At 26.2% G+C, this 21,410-nt stretch overlaps 2 protein-coding genes across 10 annotated transcripts in view; one reads left to right on the plus strand and one right to left on the minus strand.

Annotated features, from left to right (window-relative positions):
- Nucleotides 1-1,145: 1,145 nt before the first annotated feature.
- Nucleotides 1,146-16,873, minus strand: LOC100163659 (ral GTPase-activating protein subunit beta). Of its 8 annotated transcripts, XM_029487780.1 has the most exons (30): nucleotides 16,587-16,872; nucleotides 16,059-16,152; nucleotides 15,925-15,989; nucleotides 15,665-15,866; nucleotides 15,524-15,550; nucleotides 15,232-15,396; nucleotides 14,763-14,996; nucleotides 13,187-13,453; nucleotides 12,895-13,053; nucleotides 11,879-11,980; nucleotides 11,544-11,666; nucleotides 10,576-10,916; nucleotides 10,352-10,497; nucleotides 10,195-10,279; nucleotides 9,982-10,126; nucleotides 9,798-9,908; nucleotides 9,454-9,612; nucleotides 8,732-8,872; nucleotides 8,414-8,428; nucleotides 8,059-8,285; nucleotides 5,988-6,095; nucleotides 5,726-5,924; nucleotides 4,776-4,998; nucleotides 4,477-4,696; nucleotides 3,779-3,940; nucleotides 3,428-3,707; nucleotides 3,169-3,363; nucleotides 2,905-3,040; nucleotides 2,579-2,695; nucleotides 1,366-1,495 (listed from the first exon to the last, which is right to left on the minus strand). In XM_029487780.1, the coding sequence occupies exons 1-30, from the start codon at nucleotides 16,620-16,622 to the stop codon at nucleotides 1,375-1,377; spliced, it is 4,605 nt and encodes a 1,534-aa protein (XP_029343640.1). In that variant the 5' UTR covers nucleotides 16,623-16,872; the 3' UTR covers nucleotides 1,366-1,374. The 8 variants fall into 8 exon arrangements, with proteins under 8 accessions (XP_008189294.1, XP_029343643.1, XP_001952876.2 ...); XM_008191072.3 differs by having other exon boundaries at nucleotides 1,146-1,495; nucleotides 15,925-16,152; nucleotides 16,587-16,871; XM_029487781.1 differs by lacking the exon at nucleotides 9,454-9,612 and having other exon boundaries at nucleotides 15,925-16,152; nucleotides 16,587-16,873.
- Nucleotides 16,874-17,241: 368 nt separating this feature from the next.
- Nucleotides 17,242-21,410, plus strand: part of LOC100574718 (contactin-1) — a 6,088-nt gene continuing 1,919 nt past the window's right edge. Inside the window, exons 1-6 of one of the 2 annotated variants that reach the window (XM_029487785.1) lie at nucleotides 17,244-17,425; nucleotides 17,515-17,673; nucleotides 17,887-18,162; nucleotides 18,222-18,403; nucleotides 18,964-19,093; nucleotides 19,780-19,923. In XM_029487785.1, coding sequence (XP_029343645.1) covers nucleotides 17,604-17,673; nucleotides 17,887-18,162; nucleotides 18,222-18,403; nucleotides 18,964-19,093; nucleotides 19,780-19,923 — 802 coding nt within the window. In that variant the 5' untranslated portion in view covers nucleotides 17,244-17,425; nucleotides 17,515-17,603. Of the gene's footprint in view, nucleotides 17,674-17,886; nucleotides 18,163-18,221; nucleotides 18,404-18,963; nucleotides 19,094-19,779; nucleotides 19,924-21,410 lie in introns of both variants that reach the window. The other variant, XM_029487784.1, reaches the window with a different exon arrangement.

A 21,410-nucleotide genomic window follows, 5' to 3' on the forward strand; every position in this document is an offset into this window, starting at 1 on the left:
AATTATGAATTTTAAACATTTATAAAAATATTGTGAATAATATATTATAATGCATATGATGTAATTTTGATATTTTTAACTTCCGAGGAATGAGAATTGTTTTTTAAATTGTTAACCTTTTTTATCCATAAAAAGAAATTAATATTTGCTTAAAATTTCAAGTCTAAGGTTATTGATTTTTGAATTACAAAAAAAAAAAACAGAATCAATTTTGTCGAAAACAGGTTTTGCGTAAAATTCTGTAATGACGTTCATAACTTGTTTTTTGATTTCCCAAACTATATGGACCCCAAAAGTACTAACTAGTTACTCTTTGACACATATCTGGATCAAGTTCACCTATGACAAGACAATTTTTATCCTTAAGTGCATAAAGTGTTAACACTCGTGGTTAGTTTTTGTAAATATCATGATCTCTGACATGTCCTTAAAGCAAAAATTCCAGTGATGCAAGGCAAACGAACGCAAAAGAAAAAAAACCACACAATTCTAATCCGTTGTTTTTAACAAAACACCCTGATACAGACATCCACAGTTCACAATAATATTGTTTTATAGAGTTATAACGCTTATCGACTTAAATGGAAGAAGAGAGAATCTAAAAAGCGTAGTAACTGTTCGACGGTGGTTTGAACTTAACTCAAGGGCAGTTTTTTACTCCAAGCAGGCTATTTTGGTTAGAGAAAAGAACTGCCTACTCACCACGTGGACGGCAACAGGAAACCACTTAACTCAGTTTTCTTATTACTGTCCTCTACTCCTCTAATAACTTCAATATAATAGTATAAGCCATGGGGTAAATAACTAATTTCAAGATTGTAAAATCTAAAAACAATAAATTAAAAAATATTGATCCTAATATTGTTTTCAAATTTCTTGATCTTAGTTTTAAAATCTGTATCAATAAGGCCATAGTAAGTTATTAAATCTTGAATGTACCAGTCCTTTAAATGCGTTTAATTACTGTATCTAATAAAAACCAATAACTTAAAGTCAATGCACACTCTTAAAAAAATTAAATTAGTTTATTAATATAAATATATATAAAAACTTTTTTTTTAGCCCAAAATCAATCAGATTAATAATTAACAAGTCACAATTAATGTACAAAATTAAGTGAAATTTAATTTAAAAAAAAAAAAAAAAAATTATAATAAATGGTTGATAAAAGTAAACAACAATAAAAATTTTAATTACAAATAACTAAATATCACAACATTTGGAATTTAATACACATACGGTTATAAAAGATAAAAGTTAATCCCAAAGAGTATATTCTTATACTAAGGCTTATATTTATTGTTTTGTACGACAAATAAACAAAAAACAAAAAAGAAATATTGCACAAGCCACTAAGTTTATTATTTTTTATATTCAAGTGGAATTAGCATTACTTAATAAATATGTATAAAGCTCTGGTTTAGTCATCTTTATTTGATATTTTCCGACAATTTCTTGAATTTTTAAGCGCCTGCGTATATGACCTGGTTGGAAACTGAAAACAAATATAAGATAATTAAATTTAAATTCTAAAGCTATGATTAGAGCTCGGATTTATATGCATTTGCATGTTTTTACTAAGTGTATGCATGTCTAGGGGGTTCTAAAATGTCCACGGTTCATCTCACACTGAATTTAAACACCAAATTTTATATTGCATATTTTGCATATTTAGAGGATTATTGCATATTGTTTCATAAATGCATATAAAATGCATATGTAATGGGTTTTTAATAAATTGCCTATTTTATTTAAGATAAATATACCTTAGTTGTTTTAAAAGAGAAAAAAATCGTTGACAGGGTCTCTTACAAGAATATTCTTTAAATATTGTCATTTTTGCAACATTTCATGAGATCGGAGCACTTATAGATAATATTATATTAACAACAATAATTCACATGCACCCGCATTTCAACATACTATGTTGTTACTTCGATGTGTGCAACGAATAAGGCAGTAACTCAATTTTACAATTTATTTTGTAACGAATAATATTCATGATGATTTTATTATTTTTATTTTTATTAATTTTTTTAAGATTTCTGAGTGTTTTAGACATTGTATTTTAAACAATTTAAAATATGAAAAAATGAAGATTATAAAATATTGTATTTTGTATTTTGTATGTTTAACTATTTAAATATTCTTTTGTTTATGATAGAATACCTAGTAAATACTACTTTCCTTGGTGTAAAAATGTGTTTTTTTTTTTAAAAAAATAACATTTTATAATGTTTAACATATGGCATATAATTGCATATTGATCCACTTTTTCCTTGCATATTTGCATCATATTTGACACTTTTTAAATGCATATAAATCCGGACTCTAGCTATGATAAATTATTCTTTGTTTTAAACAACTTAAGTGGAACTTTAAAATAGGCCTATTCTGATGTCATTCACAACAAATAGTAATTTAATTATGTAGATACTCTTCGTTAATTGTGTGAATTTGTGTTAGACTGTTAGAGTACAATACATAATATTATTATTTATCATATTCTAAATTCAATTTTTTATTTCGGTTATAAAATTTTTATAAAAGTATAGCATTTAATAGTAATATAGCTCACCTGTCATTCTCTAATCTTTTACGTCTACAAATGTTTAATGCAGTTTGTCTGACCATTGTGCCAACTACTTGTTTACTAATAACCATACCATCGACTAACGGAGTGGCAAGGTTCGTTCTAAAAAAATTAAATCATTAAATATCACGGTGTTCAATATTTATTAATAATAGTGTCATATAAAATATTAAAATTACAGGCCATTCTAATGATAATTTAAAATGATTAATTTTCAAAAAATGAAACCCAATAGTAAAGGTTTTATTTTACTATATAAACCATGTGAGTGCGGCTGGTGTACAGATACTGTATAATTTATAGTAATATACCTTCCAATTGGTCCTTGCATTTTCACTCTGAGTAATCCACTTTGTAATGCGTGCAAGTATATGATATGCACGTCACCAATATCTTTGATGTGTGACAAAGGCTCAATACCAGTATTTGTATAAGATAGAAGATTTCCTGAAGAAAAGTAAATAAAAAATCACTTTGATTGATCTACTTTTATAGTATATTAAAATTTAATAAATTATTGAGTACAATTTACAATTATTGAGAATTTGAGCATTAATTAAATATTGATAACTCACCAATAGGAAAGTGTATATGATCTTCAAAACTTTCTAGCCAAACTAACATTACCGTAGCTGACACATATTGTGGACGTCTTTTAGGTGGTTCAATATGCTGCTGAGTTGGTTTCCCTTTATAATCAAATTCTATAGACATAGCTCTTGTAGTGACTGGTTTTGTATATCGTATGCCTCCATGTTGCAATACATCATCTATTCAATGTTTAATTTTGAAAATGTCCACAGGTAAATTAATATTAAAATGTATTAAGTATACCTTCAGGCTTTTGTGATTTCACGCGTTCTTTACAATTTGTAGGAACTACAAAAGCTATTTCAGAACTTACATCTGCCCAATAGATCACATGAGTTTCACCATTATACAAACTTCCACCATGTGGAGTATTGAATTTTTGGTCTTGAGAATGATTATAGTCAGGTAGGTTCCAACTTGTTTCAACACGCCCAGTCCATCCAGGGTGTACACTAATATTAACTGGCCAACCAAGATTAGTTAACATTTCTAAAAAGTTTGGTGAAACTGCCGTGTTGGAAGTCTAAACATATTTAATTCATAAAAATTTTATTTAATATACAATACAATATTGAAAAAATGTAGGAGAATTACCACATTATTTAAGATATCCTTGAAATTTGTTTGACCATCCTTAACGTAAAATACATGGCATGTGTCACAGGTGCGTGATGGAGTGTTATCAAGAATTTCAAGGTCTTTACAGAAATTTTCATGATGTACATTTAAAGGAACTAATGAAGGGACAGACGATGGCTAAAATTTAAAAGTCAACTTTTTACTCAGTTATTTATAACAATAAGTTATTATTTTTTGGTTGGGTTAGGTTAGGTTTGTTTCTGTTATGTATGTATTTAGAGGACATTATACTGGTATATGTGTTGTCTTCGTCCTAATTAACACATAATATAACACATTTTGCATTCAAAATAATTCAATATTATCTAGGGCCACATGTTGGCTTTTTTTAATATTTTAATTTTGATGGAAGTGTTATGAGTATTTTAAAATTGTAAATTTTTAAGCTTTAGAATGCTCATAATATTAAATATTAAAAATAATATCTTATCACAATTAAAAATTGAAATATTAAAAAAATTCGTCATGGGTCATCTACATTGAGCCCAAGATCATATTTTTATCTTAAAACTTGACAGTTGATCAATTCACTCTTATGTTAAAAATAACAGAGTAAAATGGATTATTGTGAACATTCAATTTGCTATGTTATGTTTTAAAACTATGAAGATAACACATGTAGGTACAATGTCCTCTGTAAATAATATAATTACGTTTGTATCATCTAGTCTGGACAAAAATCCAAAATGGGATAAAAATAATCTGGCCGTATTGAAATCAGTACAAGGTTGAGGTGGTAACATTTCTGTTGCTTTGGGTGGAGGTTCTATATAAGAATTTTCCATCTCTTTTTGTTTTTCAATCAAATCAGATAATATGCTATGATCTTCATCATCAAAAACTAAGCTATCTAAACTTGGTATGGATTTATCTCTAAAATTAAACGCAATTTAGTATTTAGTAAAAATAATTGAAGAAAATATTGGTTATGAAAAAAAATAAAAATAAATACATTTTGCAAGTTGGTATTCGTTCTATGCTTTCCGAGAAATGTGTTGTAGACTTCCGTGGATATCTATGTCGAGTAGGTTCTTCCATTGCCACAGGGCGGCCAGGGCAAACATTGTACTGTCTTGTTGATGAAGACCGATGACGAGGCAAATGCCTTAGTTGTAATGTCCAAGCTTGCCGTCCAAATGATCCTCTAATCAACACTGTCAACGTTGGCTGTGCATCTAAATATTTAAAATTTTAAAATATTATAGCAGAGGTTCTTAACCTGGGGTCCACGGCCCCCTGGGGGTCCTCGATACTCGTGTCGGGAGTCCGCGGCAGCCTTAACACATAACATACTTCAATTAGTGACATGAGTGCATTACTACAATATTGTTGGATTATAATTTTTTTTTCATATATAATATATTTTATTACATAAGAGATGGACATATTTTATCTTTATCACACCGATAATGAGATATAAAGGACTTTGATACAATTAAGTATTTACAGTGTTAGATGCTAGGTATAGATTCTACAACAAATAATTTTATTGTAATATTTATTTATCAGTTTTTCTTGTTCATAAAAAATTTACTTGCATACAGCACTGTAGTCTCGGTAGTCTTATATTTACTGCCACTAAGTGCAGTTGATCGATTGTACTTAATTATAGTTTTATATTACATTTTAATAAAAAATTAAGTGTAATAAAAATAATTATAAATGTGTATGTTTTGTTATGTCTATTTATGTAATTTTTAATATAAAATAATTATTATAATTTTGGTATGATAATATGAGATGTTTTGTAAAAAATAAGATATTTGAAAATAAATTGGTAACGGGATCTGCAATTTCTAAAAATCTTTCATCATGGGTCCATGATCTACAAAATGTTAAGAATCGCTGCCTCATACTTTATACACGCTAAATAGTTTTTATTGGAAAACAAAATATATTTACCTTGGCTGTTGCCTAAAGGTTCTTCAAAAAGAGCTAATATTATTGAATTTTCTAGCACAAAGTATCTAAATTTAGATATGGCATGAGATTTGCATTCTACATTATCAGTAGCTATTGAATTACAGTGTTTGATTAATGTTATTTCATCCAATAAACATGATAGACTTTCAGCACCACAAACAGATGGAAAATACCCAACCTATAATTTATAGTTTAGTTATAAAAATGAAATATTATTAAAACAAAAATATATTTTTCATACTTGTTCTAATATAATAGTTAGTAATGATTCAGCAGCATCTCTTACTCTCATTGAAGCTGGCTTCAGTTCTTTTTCATCTTTCATTTTTATTGGTTCTTGGGGTTTTCCCTATTTATACAAATGTACAATATAAATATGTATTGTATATTTATTGAATTATTATTATATACAAACATAAACATATAATATTAAATATGTATTATAAATAGGGTGAGAGATCTCTACAATGTATCTCAAAGCGTACATTCTTGGAGAATTTAATATAGTCTATTATTGAGAGGTAAAATATACAAATTTTTTTGCTGGGATACTTAAAAATGTTAGTTAAACAGGTTAGACATTGGGAGGTGTAACTAAATATTAATGTAACTACTAACTGTACTAATGTTTTGAATTAATGGATTAATTTGACAACATAAACTAAATAATTAAATAGTTTATATCAGTGGCGTAAATTGGGCTGAATTGTTACGGTTGCAATAAATTTCTAGGTTGGAAAAACTTTTCCACATCCTCCCTCCCCCCTAAAATGTTTTATTTTATTCTATATTTCACATTACAAGTACATAAACTCAACAAGACTATTTTAACCTTAAAGGCTTAAACACATATTATCATATTGTATCTATTGGTAATTGGTATATATTATGAATATGCACTATAATTAATAGGGTAATAATTACTTACCGACCACCTTCAATAAAATATGTATAATTTTCTTAAAGAACATATGAATACATAAAATACAACAATTCTTTTACTTTATAGAATTTATATAACAGCTGCCATTTAGATTTTTATAAAATGTACTATTTATATTTGTATTTGTATGTTTAAATATATATTTATCACTTTTATTTTATTTAAATTAATATCGAATGATTACGGGGCTTCACTGAGAAAAACTCGTGTGGAGGTTCACGATATTACACAAATTCATATTATATTAGACAAATTAACCAAAACATTAACTATTATTTATTTAACGTAGGTAACTAGTTACAGAATTTTCACATAGAAGTAAATTAGAAGTATTTAACAAAATATCCTGAAATATTTAATGTATTATAATTTTAATGAATTGTATATGAATACTAAATATACGATATGATATTAATTATTTACTATATTTAGGTACCATTTTTAATCTTTTTCCTGGGGAATGGAGGTTTTCTTCAGATAAGCTAACATTTTTCTCAGCATTTATATTAGTATTTTTCTAATAAGCAGGTACAACAATTAGTACCAAAATAATACAGAAAATATATACCAAATTAAATTTAATTTGCTCAATAATATAATATTACCTTAATAATTAATTTAAAAATAAACTTACAGATCAAATATAAATTGTTTTATTTGTCAGAATTGTAGTTTTATTATAATATAAATCAGTAATATATTTGAAGGGCTATTTCAAACTTAATGCATACTAAATACGAGTACTAAACAATTGAACGAATTAAAAAAAAAAAAATAGACTTTTACTTTAGACATTTCAATATTTTTACAATAAATTTACCCATTTTAGAAAGCTGTCAAAACACTTTTAATTTTGAATCGTTCATGGATAAGAAATAAATACAAGTGTCAAAAATAAATGCATACATAAAACAAACAAATAATAATTTTAAACTATTAAACGTTTTCACTATCAGCTGCCATTGAAACTCAAGTCCACTGATCACAATAAAATATAAATATCCAATGGATATTATACCAATATGGATATTATCCATATTGGTATAATAATAGAAAATGGTTCATAACAAAACTATAAACAAATGTGGACATTATATAATATTATAATAATTCCAGTGCTTCAAAACAAAGTTAGACATTGGTTCTTAAAATATAAATTAGTTAATTTATTATTATATTGATATTTCAATTTTTCAAAAACTGAAATCTTAATTTTTTGGAGTCGCAAAAAGATACTCTTGCGACCCTATGATATTTTTTAAGGGGGTCGCAAGTGTGACCCTGGCGACCCCCAGTTTACGCTACTGGTTTATACATTATACAGTGAATATTTATGTCATTGGTATTTTTAATAGTTCAAAAAACTTACATGTGATTTAGTGCCCGATATACCGAGTTCTACCACTTCAATAATAGTATTCAAACAATCTTTATCATCAAGTAGGTAAGGATGAGCAACAATCCAAACTGCAGCACATTGATATGCAGCAACAATGGTGGAATGCAAATCTCGAGAATGAGCTGGAGGCGGTCTCCAACACTGGTAAGTTATATAATCACATAACCATTTTACAGCTCTTTTACATTCCAATGAATCTATAAAAAGAGCATACTCAGGCATATTAATATAAACTTAAAAAAAACAGAAATATTGAAAATTACAAATACTTATAATTACTGTCATTACTCATTCATTACATATAAAATATGATATAATATATTACCAGTTAATTTTCTTGCTGCATGAAACATCAATTATGTATTTACTATTGATTAAGAATTAATTAAAAAAATAAAAATAACGAAACTATAAAACATTATTTGTATTTAATATCGTATTTTACTATTTTATGTTTTAATTGTTATTTATCTCAATAAACGCTTAAATGTTCATAGAAGGCTAATAAACTAACTATAGACATGTTAAATGTAAATACAATTTGCAATAGGTACATGTTAAGACAACGGCTATTAATAAATAATAAAAGTATGTTAATTTTAATTTAAACTAAAAATTGGTATATATTAAAAAAATGTATTACCTGTTTCTTTTATATGAACTCTAGCTAAACCCATAAGCAGTTCTAAAGCAGCTAGTGAAATGTTCAAATCAGATTTCCACGAAGAAATTAGTCTATGACATACTAAATATGTAGCTCTGACATATAATGCATGAGCAGAATCTGAAAAAAATAAGTTTATATATAACTGTTAAGTATATAAAAACTGAAAACAAAATGTGGATTAATAATATTTTTTAACAAATATTAGTGGCCGAGTCGAATAATATAATGATTAAATTACAATATATTATTGAATTTAATGGACCTTATTTATAGAATATTTTGTTTATTAACAAATGTTTACATACTTAAAATTAATATAATAATATATAAAAAAAATATATTAATATAATATCAAATCTAATTAAAACTAAAATAAGTAAAATATATTGAATGCATTTTAACTCTATATAATTTTATTTATATTGAATTTGTTTTAAAACATTTTTTTACAATGAAATTTTAAATATAAAAATGTATTAAATTTACATGTTAAAAATTTGAAAAATATCGAATTTATACTGGTGGTTAGAATAAGTTTTTAATTAATTTAATGGAGAGATAAAATATTTATGTTAGTCAATAAATAGCAATATCAATAATATATAATTTATTATGTTAAAACTATGTATATTAAATGTAGAATAAAAAACTAAATATAGCGCAAAATTAAATTATAACATTTTTGTGAAAATTATTACTTTTGTTTAGAATTGAGAAGTCAAATGGTTCAGCAAAATAAAAGCCAGCTGAATCTAAACTGGATTCAGGAGTTGGTATATTACTTGAACTGCTGGGAGGTAAACTCATCATTTGATCTTGATTACTGGATGGTAAGCTAAATGAACTCATTGTTTCCACTGTGCAAACAAGCGCAAATAAAATATAATAATACAAAAAAAAAAACAATTGTGTTAGTTGATTTAATAAACTACATAATATCAAGCGCAATATTATAAAATAATTATAAATACTGTAAATAAGTGCAATATGAATGAAAAAAGTTAAAATGTAGGTACTTATACTTTCTATAGTCATTAATTACCCGAAGAAAGCAAATTTGACGTAGTATCACTTTGTGCTGTAGCATCAGAATCTGCATCATTTTCTGATTCTTCAAAAATTGCAGAATCTTGTACACACAATAATAACCCTCCTATAAAATCAAAAATATATAAAATAATAAAAATAAAAATCAATCAAAAATAAAATATTTGCATTATACCTACCTAAAAGCATTTGTGAATTATGAGAATCCGATTCAAATTGCAAAGCATTTATAAGAAGATTCATAACACGAGGTTTAAGTTCTCCCATAATAATAGGTCCTCTTGTATTATTACTAGACACATTCAGTTCTTTAATAACTAAATCCTATACAATTACAAATATATAAATTTCAAAAAAATTATAATATAAATAAATGATACTAGTTAAATTACTTTAAAATGTAATGGTAATGCAAGCATAGAAAGTAATAGGTGTATAGCTGATCTTCTTAACTCATTCTTAGGGATGCTATTTGACCTACACATATAATTTTAATATTAAAAACCATATAATTATAATGATTTAATAAACTTATGTTTATTTATTTACTTGAGTTTAAGTTCTCGTTCAGGTAACACAAGTTCTAATGTTTCAATAATATACGGTATAAGAACATTAATTCCGTTTAAATCCAAACGTAAAAGGTTATGAGAATTTAACAATATACTTGAAATGGTTTCATCACATTCGTGTGCCTTATTAAAACAATTATTATTCAATTTAAATATTTAATATAATTATTCAAATAGGTAAAACTTAAGGTTTATTTTTACTTCATTAACGTGTAGTCCTTCATAAACTGCCATATAAAACCTAGCTAAATAAACTGGCAAGATTTCTTCGGATGTTTTCTTGGAACAAAATATTCTACACAATGTTCCGATTGCTTCAGCTCGTCCAGGCATATAACGATCGTAATGAAGAACATTGGCAGAACTGGAAGTTATAGAGTCAATACTATCAGACACATTGTCTGTAAGTGAATTAGGTTGTGATGCAGAAGCTGTACTCCCTCCTCCCATACTGCTGTACCCTCCACCAGAACCGCTACTTCTTATACTCGATGTATCAAACATCACTGAACTTGGTCGTTTATACATTCTACTACTATCGGCTACAAACAAATAAATTTATAATAATAGTAGTGTACTAATGTATAATTTTTTTTAAATCAAATATTCCCATATAATGCATAATAAAGGAATCTTACTGCGTACAAAATATGATTATAATATACTTTTGATTTTTGATCAATTAACATGTTTTAAGAGGACATCACACCCGCAAGTGTTGTGTCCGTCTTACAAATTGTTACGTTAAATATACCACATAGCAAAAAATGTTTTGTGCGGAACAACTTTAGTAACTCCTTCTGTGCTTATAGTAGAATTACCAAAATTTCATAAGTTAAAGAAAAGAAATTTATCAGTGTCGTAGTGTTTTATTATTTGGATAACAAATAAAATTAAAGTTAATACTTTGAGAACATAAGGTTAGGTAAAATTAGGCAAACAAATTAAAAAACTATGATACATACGATGGAGAAAACACATGTGGGTGTAATATCCTCTTAATCGGTGTTAATAATTAATCCTATAATACTAAAATTTGTTATTGCTTTTAGTTACGTTTTTATTTTTTTATTTTTTGGGGATTTTTCGTTATCGTTTTACAGTTGTCTTTTGTTTAATAACGTTTTCCATCCCTAATTTAGACTATACATTGTTTAAAAAAGACTTACATGTAGTAGAAGATTTTGGTTTATTAAAATCAACTCCAATTAATGCAGCTTCAAATAACCATTCACCAAAGAGGTGGAGAATACTGTTACACCGTGGTCGATTTTCAGCAAATATTTTAGGTTCTGTTTAAAAATAAAGTTAACATATTTTGTATCTTTTTCAAATGTATGCAATATAAATATATTTATTAAATACAAAATCACTTAAAACAGTGTTTTTTTTGTAAGAATTGTTCATAGATAAAAAAAAAATGTATTTTGTATCTTAATTTTAATAAAATGTTAAATGCATGTATTAAAAATATTAAATAATTAAAAGCCTATAAATTAATTACCTGAAATTATTGATGGTATAGAAGTAGTTGAAGAAGACAATTTATTTGATTGAGTACTAATACGGCTAGTGGTTAAGCCAACTAAAGATGATTTTGGGATACCTGTGAACAAACAAGTTATTTTTAAAACTTAACTTTAATACAATTATACATTCGAATAGAATTGTTAATAAAACAAAATATATTTACAAAATAAATACAAACATTTCCTTTTAAATAAATAAATGTTATAACAACTATCACACATTGAAATGAATTTGGTTTAAGAAATAATTCAACAATTAGAATATACCTTTAACAATACCACTTCATATTTTTTGCAAAATTATCTGTTTATTAGATAATTCATAAAGAATAAAAAAAAAAGCATTTATTTTTAAATTATAATCTTTTATAAAAATAATAAATTTATTTACTATTATTACTTTATGAAGGTTGTAATATTTTTTTAGTTTAAGTTAATAGACAATACCATAAAAATATAATGCAAATAAGAGCAGTTTTTTTTATTCCTTAGTGAATCAATCCTTATGGACAAATTCTCATAGGCATGCACAAAGTATAGTCTCAAGGCAGAAGAAAAAATACTCCTGAAAGTCTTTATTTTTGGCCTTTCACCAATTACCAACACCATCAATCACTTATAATACAATAGATTAATATATACTTTAAAATTATATACAATGTGTAATTATTACACAATTAAATTAATAACTATACTAAAACCTTTCATGATAATTGTTAAAAAAAAATTGACACAGATGTATCTATAAAGATTTTGTGCCTAAATGTTATAACATTTTGATGGTTGATACTACTTCCTACATCTTTTTTTTATTTTTGTTTTGCTGGTAGTCATCAAGATTTGAATGTTGAATATAAAAAATTGTTTTAAAACATTTTTGTTAAGTCATATGAAATTGTGTGTGCACGCCTATGCATATTGCCAACCACAAATGTATAGTATAAACTACTTTATTTAATGAGAAAATTTAATTTTGTTTCTAAATATATACCCTTATTGGTAAGTGAAGGTGCAACGCTAAAACTTTTAGCCAATCGACGTTGCGAAGGCGGTGTATGTGTAACTGTACTTGCTTCTTTTTTTTCCAGAATGTTTCCTGAAGTCCAAGGTAAAACGTCATCCCAAATAATAGTAGGATGAGAAACAATGCCTATGTTTAAAAATGTGCATTCAAGTTTATATTTACAAAATTAAAAAAGTGCTATTTAAAAATGTTTTTTTCTTATCACCAAGAATAAGAAGATATTAAATTAATTAATAAACTATGTATAATAAATCCTTGCCTAAAAATGCATCAACAAGTGAAGCAATCCCACGTATAGCTACATAAAAATTGTAAGGCAATACATTTAAACATGGATGATTTGATGGATCAACAAGCCTATGATTGGGGTCAGATAGTGCAGCTTGAAGAAATTTAGGAGTACGGCTAATTGTAGTTGGTCTACTGAGATCAGCAGGGTTTCCAATAGTTTGTAGCAGTCTAAACCAACTTTGTGCTATTGTATGATTAGACATTCCAGATGGTATCAGGTGGATGTCTTCATTAGCTAAAATATAAAAAAAATTGATTTGATATTTGTTATTAGTTATTACTTATTAATAGAGCACGAATTTATATGCATTAAAAACCAACCAAATATGCGCTAAAAAATCTTAAAAATGCATAAATATATGCACTAAATGTTAAAATATGAATAAATAATAAAAATATGCATAATAAAATTAGCAAAAAAAATTTATTTTTTAAACATTTAATTAATACAATCTGCAGAAAATGAATCTTTATTCAGTGTTGTAGTATTAGTGAATAAACTCCGAAAATTGTGTTGTTTATTCTGTAGTAAATTCACAGATTTTAAATGTTTTTCATTTTTAATATGTTATGTAATTGAATACCGTTTATCGTAGGAAACTTTGACTTCACATAATTTGCACAGTATGATTTGACCATCAGTTGAAAAAATATTCACCCTGAATTCACGCACATAATGACGAAGACGACTCGATAACGATGATTTATATTTTGGCATTTTGAAAAAAAAAAAAATAATAATAATAAAAACGCGAATTACACGAGCACACACATACTGTTAACGCGACTGAAACAGTCAATGGTCAATCATGGTCGTAATCGATATTTTCTTATCTTTATCTTTATCTTATTTTATTTCCCCAATTATTGATTAAGTTCATAATTAGGAAAACTGTTTATACCTACAAGTATACCCATAATTAATTTATTTTAATATTAATCAAAACTATAAAGATATGATATTTTTTTTTTATATATATATTACCACCTATATATTTCAAAAAAGTCTAAAAAAACAATAAAACATTGAAATATGCACTAAAAGATGAAATATGCTATTAAAATTGTAAAATAAGCCCTTAAAATAGAAAAATATCAAAATATGCAAAAATATGCACTAAAAAAGTTTCATTTTTTAAATTGTCATGTCATGAAACAAATTTTGTGCTCACTTAGCATAACATACGATCAACCAGAATAAATATGCAAATGCATACAAATCCGTACTCTACTTATTAAGTTATTAACCAAAAGTCATAAATTATTTAGTGGTGAATTCTCTGGACATGGTATGCATGTGCTCTGCTTGTCTATGAATAAAAATTTATTTTATCATAAATTATTAGTTATATTACGTATTTTATCACAATAAAAATAATTTATAACAAAAAATACATTTCAATTTCTATTTCATAATTTTTAATGTATCTTTTACTAACGGTCACATGTGTACCAATGACGGGTTAATAATTTATAAATGAGCTAGAGCATGCTTATGCTTCGGAGTGAGCATTCACCACTGAATTTATAAAAATTGTACATACGTATTTTTAACTGTGGAAAACTTGGACCATACATAAATGTTAATACACGAGCAGTAAGTGCTAAGTTTATACGATTCCATTGATGAATTAAAGCAGTACGATGGCGCCATGTGACCGCCATTTCTCGCAATGTTTTCCATAATGAAGGCGAAGGAAAACAACGTACACAAGCTACAAGCCATACTTCTATAAGAACGCTTAGTACTCTTTCACATAATTCCTCTCCAACATCCTCTGTAAATATTCAATATCAATAAAATTAATTAAAATAGTTGAGTTTGCTATAGTTTGATAATCTTTATGACTGGAATTTTGTCTTGCCTTTTGAAGCTTTTATAAGATGTGTTTAAGATATATAACTCAACAAATATATAAGTCAATTCAATTTTATCAGGATTGACGTATTATATTTTATGTGGTAAAAATTAGCAACAGATCTAACATAGATAATGAAAATATTTCAAAATACCTTTTACAGTTGGTGGAGCTAACAAGGCATCATTGATGGCCAGAAGAAATAGCAACAAAGCTTCCCAAGTTTCTGGCTCAATAATTTTAGATGTTCTCGATAAATCATGCAAGGTTCTTAAGACACGATGACACAAAACTGCTTGGCGGTTAATTGTGTCAGTACCTGAAAATAAATACAATAATGAATCAGTACAAAACAATTATAAATAAAACTTGAAACTTAAGCAATATTAAAGGTATAATAATTTTACTTAACCTACATTATTTATTACATTTATAAAATTCCTTACCAATATTTAAATATAAAAATGTCCAGACTTGTAACAAAGAAAAAACACAATTTACTTTCTTAGTATTATAATAATTTTAATTAGTATATTAATGTGTTAACTTATTATTCAAATACTTATGATACAATTTAATTGATTTACCTTCTCCTTTTCGGGGTACAAATAGATTGTAGAAATGTGAAATTATTTTTCTAGCGTATAGATTTGGATCATTGCATACTGGTTTTGGAACTGATAGTTTTGGTATTTCATATAACGCTGAAAGCCAATCACAATATATATGAACACAATCTCTAATTGTATCATGTTCAGACAATGGTAAGCTTAAACCATAACAAATAACCTAAAATAAGTTCAATATTAGATAAGATCTTGAGTTATTTATTTTTAAATTTACTGACTTCCATACACCAGGTCACTTCATTGTCTTTGTTAAGTTTACTTGGTTCAGGTGGATGAGTTATACCTAAATTTGATGACAGTTGTTTGATGACTGACAACACAACTTCCTTGCCTGAACCTGCTGGGAACTTACTTAAAACACTTTGACCAAATTCGCCACAGTTTTGAACTGCCGAACTCAGTGACGCCCATTCACAATACATTCCAGAACGTCCTCCAGTGCCCTCCTAAACAACATAGAAATTATGATTTCAAAGTATTTTTAATAGCGATTAAATAACACTTATTACACATAATTTAAACTCGGTTATCACCATCTAAGCACAGATTAAATAAAACTGGTTAGGTTTTATTTAATCTGTGATCTAAGTTCATAAATTTAATCAATTATATGTAGTTTATAATGTTTGTAGTTTGATTTGTCAAAAACATTACTAAATAGAAGGAAAAAATAATTTTTATTTAGAGCAGTAAATATTTGCATTATCTAACCCGCTACATCTTAGCTGTAGTTACTTTTATAATTGTAATGTTTTAGTTACAGGTATTATTGACTACCTACCTACATAAAACCATACAATTTTGAAACTAACTGTAACGTTTAAAACAATTTTGTGGATACATCAACATGGTAGTTATAATAATACATTTGTATTCGTACCTTCCAGTTCACTCTGTTGAACACTTCTAAATTCATATGTCAAAAATGTCGAATATCCGTCACAACAATATTGTCACTTGAGTATGTTGAACATAACAATAAATTATGTTCTTCAAATCTTTAAAATATAAATCGTTCAACCAAGTACAAACTGCATTCAAATAGACAATAGTACAAAATAACAATAATAATAATTGCATACATGAATATTGAATACAATAGGGTATTAGAGTAAACTGAGTAAAGAGTTCAAAACAATTGGCGCTAATCACAAACGTCAACAAATTGTTATCAAAACGTTTGTAAAATGGCACAGTGCAAAATAATAATAATAAATTATCATACATACACGATACACATACGTACATACATACATACGATGTAAGTACGAAATGAATAATTGAATAATTGTGGAAAATGTTTATTTTTTATATGGGTAAATTGTTGAAAATTGTTATATTATCGTAAATGTTGTAGTAAAATCAATCGATCGATAGTGCTTCAATAATAACAAATATAATAACATTACGATAATAATCGTCTCGTGAGTCGTGAATCTCACTTTTATTGTGTAGAGTTTTGATGCACTGATAATATAATACATCGATAATAAATGTGTATAAGTACAAACTATATTTTATTAATGTAATACTTATTGTAATGTACGCAGTGTACAATATTATTATATATTATAATATCTGAACTTCTGAAATTTTAACTCTACTTAAAACTTAAATACTTATCACAAATTCACGAATCACGACGAAAAATCTTTAGTTTTCTAATTTCTTTAAATGCTGTTTACTTTTTTCAAATGTCATCGAATTGATTTGATATAGGTACACGAATAATATACCTAGTTTATGATATATATTATATATGCAATAATTAGTGAGCCTTGTATGTAATGTATGTATGTGTCACGTAGATGTCATATTAGTGAATTCACCTCAAAAATTGTTTCGGGAATAGAAGAAATTTTAAATTAATTAAAAGTTTCAAAATGCACATTTAAATATGATATTTCACCGATCTAATGAATTAATTTCTGTTTGTATATTTGCCGTTTCACTATATTCAATTCCATGTAAGTACCTACCTGTCTTAAAAAAATATTTATCATATTGTCTACTGTGTTTTTAAAAACTGATACTTAGAATTAAGATTAACTGTTTTCTGAATACAGTAATTTAATAGATTTTAATTCTTCTAAAATTGTAAAATTGTATTTGATATATGAGTAAGATAATAATATTAATGTGTAAATTAGAAATGAGTATTATAGTTTTTTTTTTTTTAGATACAAATGGGATAAATAACAATTATATTAAAATGTTTCCTAAAATTGGTGAAAATGTTACATTAAAATGTAGCAGCAATAATATAAAAAATTCTAATGTGTTGTGGCAAATGGATCATAAAGAATTACCTGGTCAAGCTAAAGTTATGGAAAATGGAGATCTATTCATTTCATCATTTGATACATCTGATGCTGGTATCTATATTTGTGATTTAGCATCTGCTAGTGGTTATGTTGGACATGCTCCACTGACTCAATTTGAACTGAAACTAAAAAGTAAGTAAAATAGTAAGTTGTATTTCTGAATTTACTGAACAGCATTTAAATTATTTCAGGTGTACCTGGATCCTTGATAGGTGTAAGAGTTATACCTAATACTGTATTAATGCTCATCACATGGAGAGAAATAGAAAACAATGATGGATCTCCTGTTAAGAATATAACCATTAGGTATAGAATTATAGATGATAGAATTTCAAGAGATGATTGGAGTGTTCTTCAAGTAAATCCATTTAAGGTAAACCCGTTTGTGGTTAGAACACTTTCTTATTTTGATACCATAAATAATTTACTTAATAATTAATATTTTTTAAATTATTGATTTCAACATTATATAATTGATCTATTTTTGCACAACTCTTACTTTTCAGTCAATTTTGGAAATTAATTAAGACTAATATGTATTATATTATGAAAATATAATATAATTGGTTAATATAAATACTAATATGTTAATTTTAATAAAAAATGGAAAAAAAGGTTTTTTTAAATTAATCTACTCTGAGAGAAGGCATCTGTCTTTAAAATTTTTTATTTTAAAATAACTTATTATGCATAGTTTTTATATTTATTTATGACTTAAATTGCAATTTATTATTTAAACTGCAAACTATCGATAAAGTAAAATGTAAAACTGTATGGGACAAGATGTGTTTTTTTTTTAGTTTTATGGACGATCTAGAAAAACTACACGGCTCCTACTAAGTAGACTAAGTCTATATAAATAAAAACTTAAAATTATACAACCAATAAATTATTATTAAATATTTTATAATTCTTAGTTTTTATTTTTAATAGATTCACAAAGAAATTTATTCGTTACTACCGAATACTTTATATAAAATTCAAATATGGGCCACCAATGAAATAGGTGATGGGCCCAAAACCGAATTGACCACTAAAACATTAAGCGATATGACAGAATCTGGTAATATGCTGTTATAATTATTTATATTTTTATTATGGATAAATAGCTTTGATAATTTGGTATTGAACATTATATTTTATAAATTAACAATTGACTTAAGAAAAATTATTTATATTTTTTAAACCCTTAGAAATGTTCTAAATAATAATCTTAATCAAATTGTATAAATACTCTGATATAATCTATTATTAATTATGCTATTTCCTACTGAGATTATGCTTATTAAAACCATATTAATAAATTGGAAAAAACGAAATACGCAGGTTATCACATTAGTGATTACATCTAAATATGCAGATAATAACTTAAAATGACTTAAACATATTGTTCAATTTAACTAAATTAATAATTTAGGAACAATAAAAAAAAAAAACAATTATAATTCAGCAGAGTATTTTAGGAAAAAAAAACTTAGCAGTGAAAAGGTTAAGCTACCAAATGATGTGCCAAAATAATTGTTCCTAAATTAAGAACTGATCCAGCTCAATCGAGACCATATTGTATATTTGTAAATTTCTGTATGAAATTTAAAAGTAGTACACATAATTTTTATTTTCTCAATCATATAAAACAATTTGTTACTGTCATTATTTCTAATGTAATTGCAGTTTTTACTATTATTATTGTACAGCAATGTGATATTGTTGTTAGTTGAAAATAAATACTATTATATTCTATGGTTTTAGAGTTGGAAAAACACCTATTGGAAGGCATTGATACATTTGATACCAGAGCATGGACATTTGCAGTAATTGTGATCATGAGTACATTTAGTATATTTGTAATAGCGTTGTGTTGTTTATTTGTTAAGGATCCTAGAGTACAGAAAAGTAAGTAAAATTAACTTCAAATATAGTTATGTTAAACATTTTTGAATTAATTTAATAAACAATTAATAAATTGAAACTAATTACTTTGATATAAAAAAATCAATACAATCAAAGTTTCATTTTTCAAATAAACAAGTTACACACTCTTGTGTTATTCAGTTCATTTTGAATTTAGAGGTGTATAGAATTGGGTATCATTGGGATCCAAACAGTGTCTTCGACAAAAATTTGAAATCGGGGTGGAGAGGGGAATCATAGAAAAACAGAATACCAGAAAATACTTAGAAAAAAATAAATATAACACTTAAAATTGTCAGGGTATTGATAAACATAATTTGGCTGTCATATAGTATGCGGTCTACCGGAAAACGCGTTCTACAGGCTGTTGTCAGATGCGGTCTACCTACGACCGGCCGGTTTTTACACAGGCCTAAGTTTAAATAAGTTTAAAAGGTTTTCCACAAAATTGGTTTTGGTTTTTGGTGTAATTCTAAAACAAATGAACATACATGTATATACATATCATTTTCATTGGTTGCTTATATTTGCATTTTCTATACACGATATAATTTTCAAAATATTTTGATTTGGTTTGGGAACATTTTCAGTTTCTAATTTTATTAGTCTTTTTTTCTATGAATGTCAATAAAACTTTATTATTTGTTGGGTAAAAAAGCTTGAAAATGTAATTCAAGGCTTCTACTATATTGTTTCAACGACATTTGAAAAATATTAAAAAACCTTATAATACTCCCGTTTTTTTTTTTTATAAGTATTTGAAGTTCAAATTTTAACAAAATTTAATACTTTTTTGTAGTTATAAATTTATAAAATGTTCATCTTTTATAGCTAAGGATTGAAAATTGAAAATAAGAGTTTACGTAAATAGGTTATATATAAATTAATTTAAACCACCTTTATATCATTAATTATACTTGGTAATATCAAAGGCTAGTGTATAATTCTGCAATCATGGAAGATACGAAAACCAAACTTTTAATTTATTTTAGGTGTTATTCAGTACAGTAATACAATAAGCAAAAAATCCATAGTAAATACTAATTTTTTTGGAGTTATACGCGATTTACTTTTAAAAATACTAATTTTTGATAAAAAAATTAATACTTTTTCAAATTAATAAAAATAATTTACACATTTCTAGTTTAAATGCGTATGTTGGTTGATCGAACAAATAACTTTGAAATTAAAAAAAAAATAACGTTAAATTTTTTTATGTATTTTTTTGTGGTAGACTGCATACTATATTCGTAGATCGCCGGTAGACCTCATACTATACTCGTAAATTCACCGGTAGACCGCATACTATATGACAGCCCATAATTTTAAATAAACCCACAGTAGACCTACTAATAATTTTTATTAAGACTGTATAAATGAACTACATCAAATCTAATAAAATATATGGTTAATTAGAATTTCGTTTCTAAAATGTTGGTAATTTTCCTCAGACACCTCAAATCTTACAG

This window comes from Acyrthosiphon pisum, chromosome A1 (genome assembly GCF_005508785.2).
Source record: "Acyrthosiphon pisum isolate AL4f chromosome A1, pea_aphid_22Mar2018_4r6ur, whole genome shotgun sequence".
Classification (NCBI taxonomy): domain Eukaryota; kingdom Metazoa; phylum Arthropoda; class Insecta; order Hemiptera; family Aphididae; genus Acyrthosiphon; species Acyrthosiphon pisum.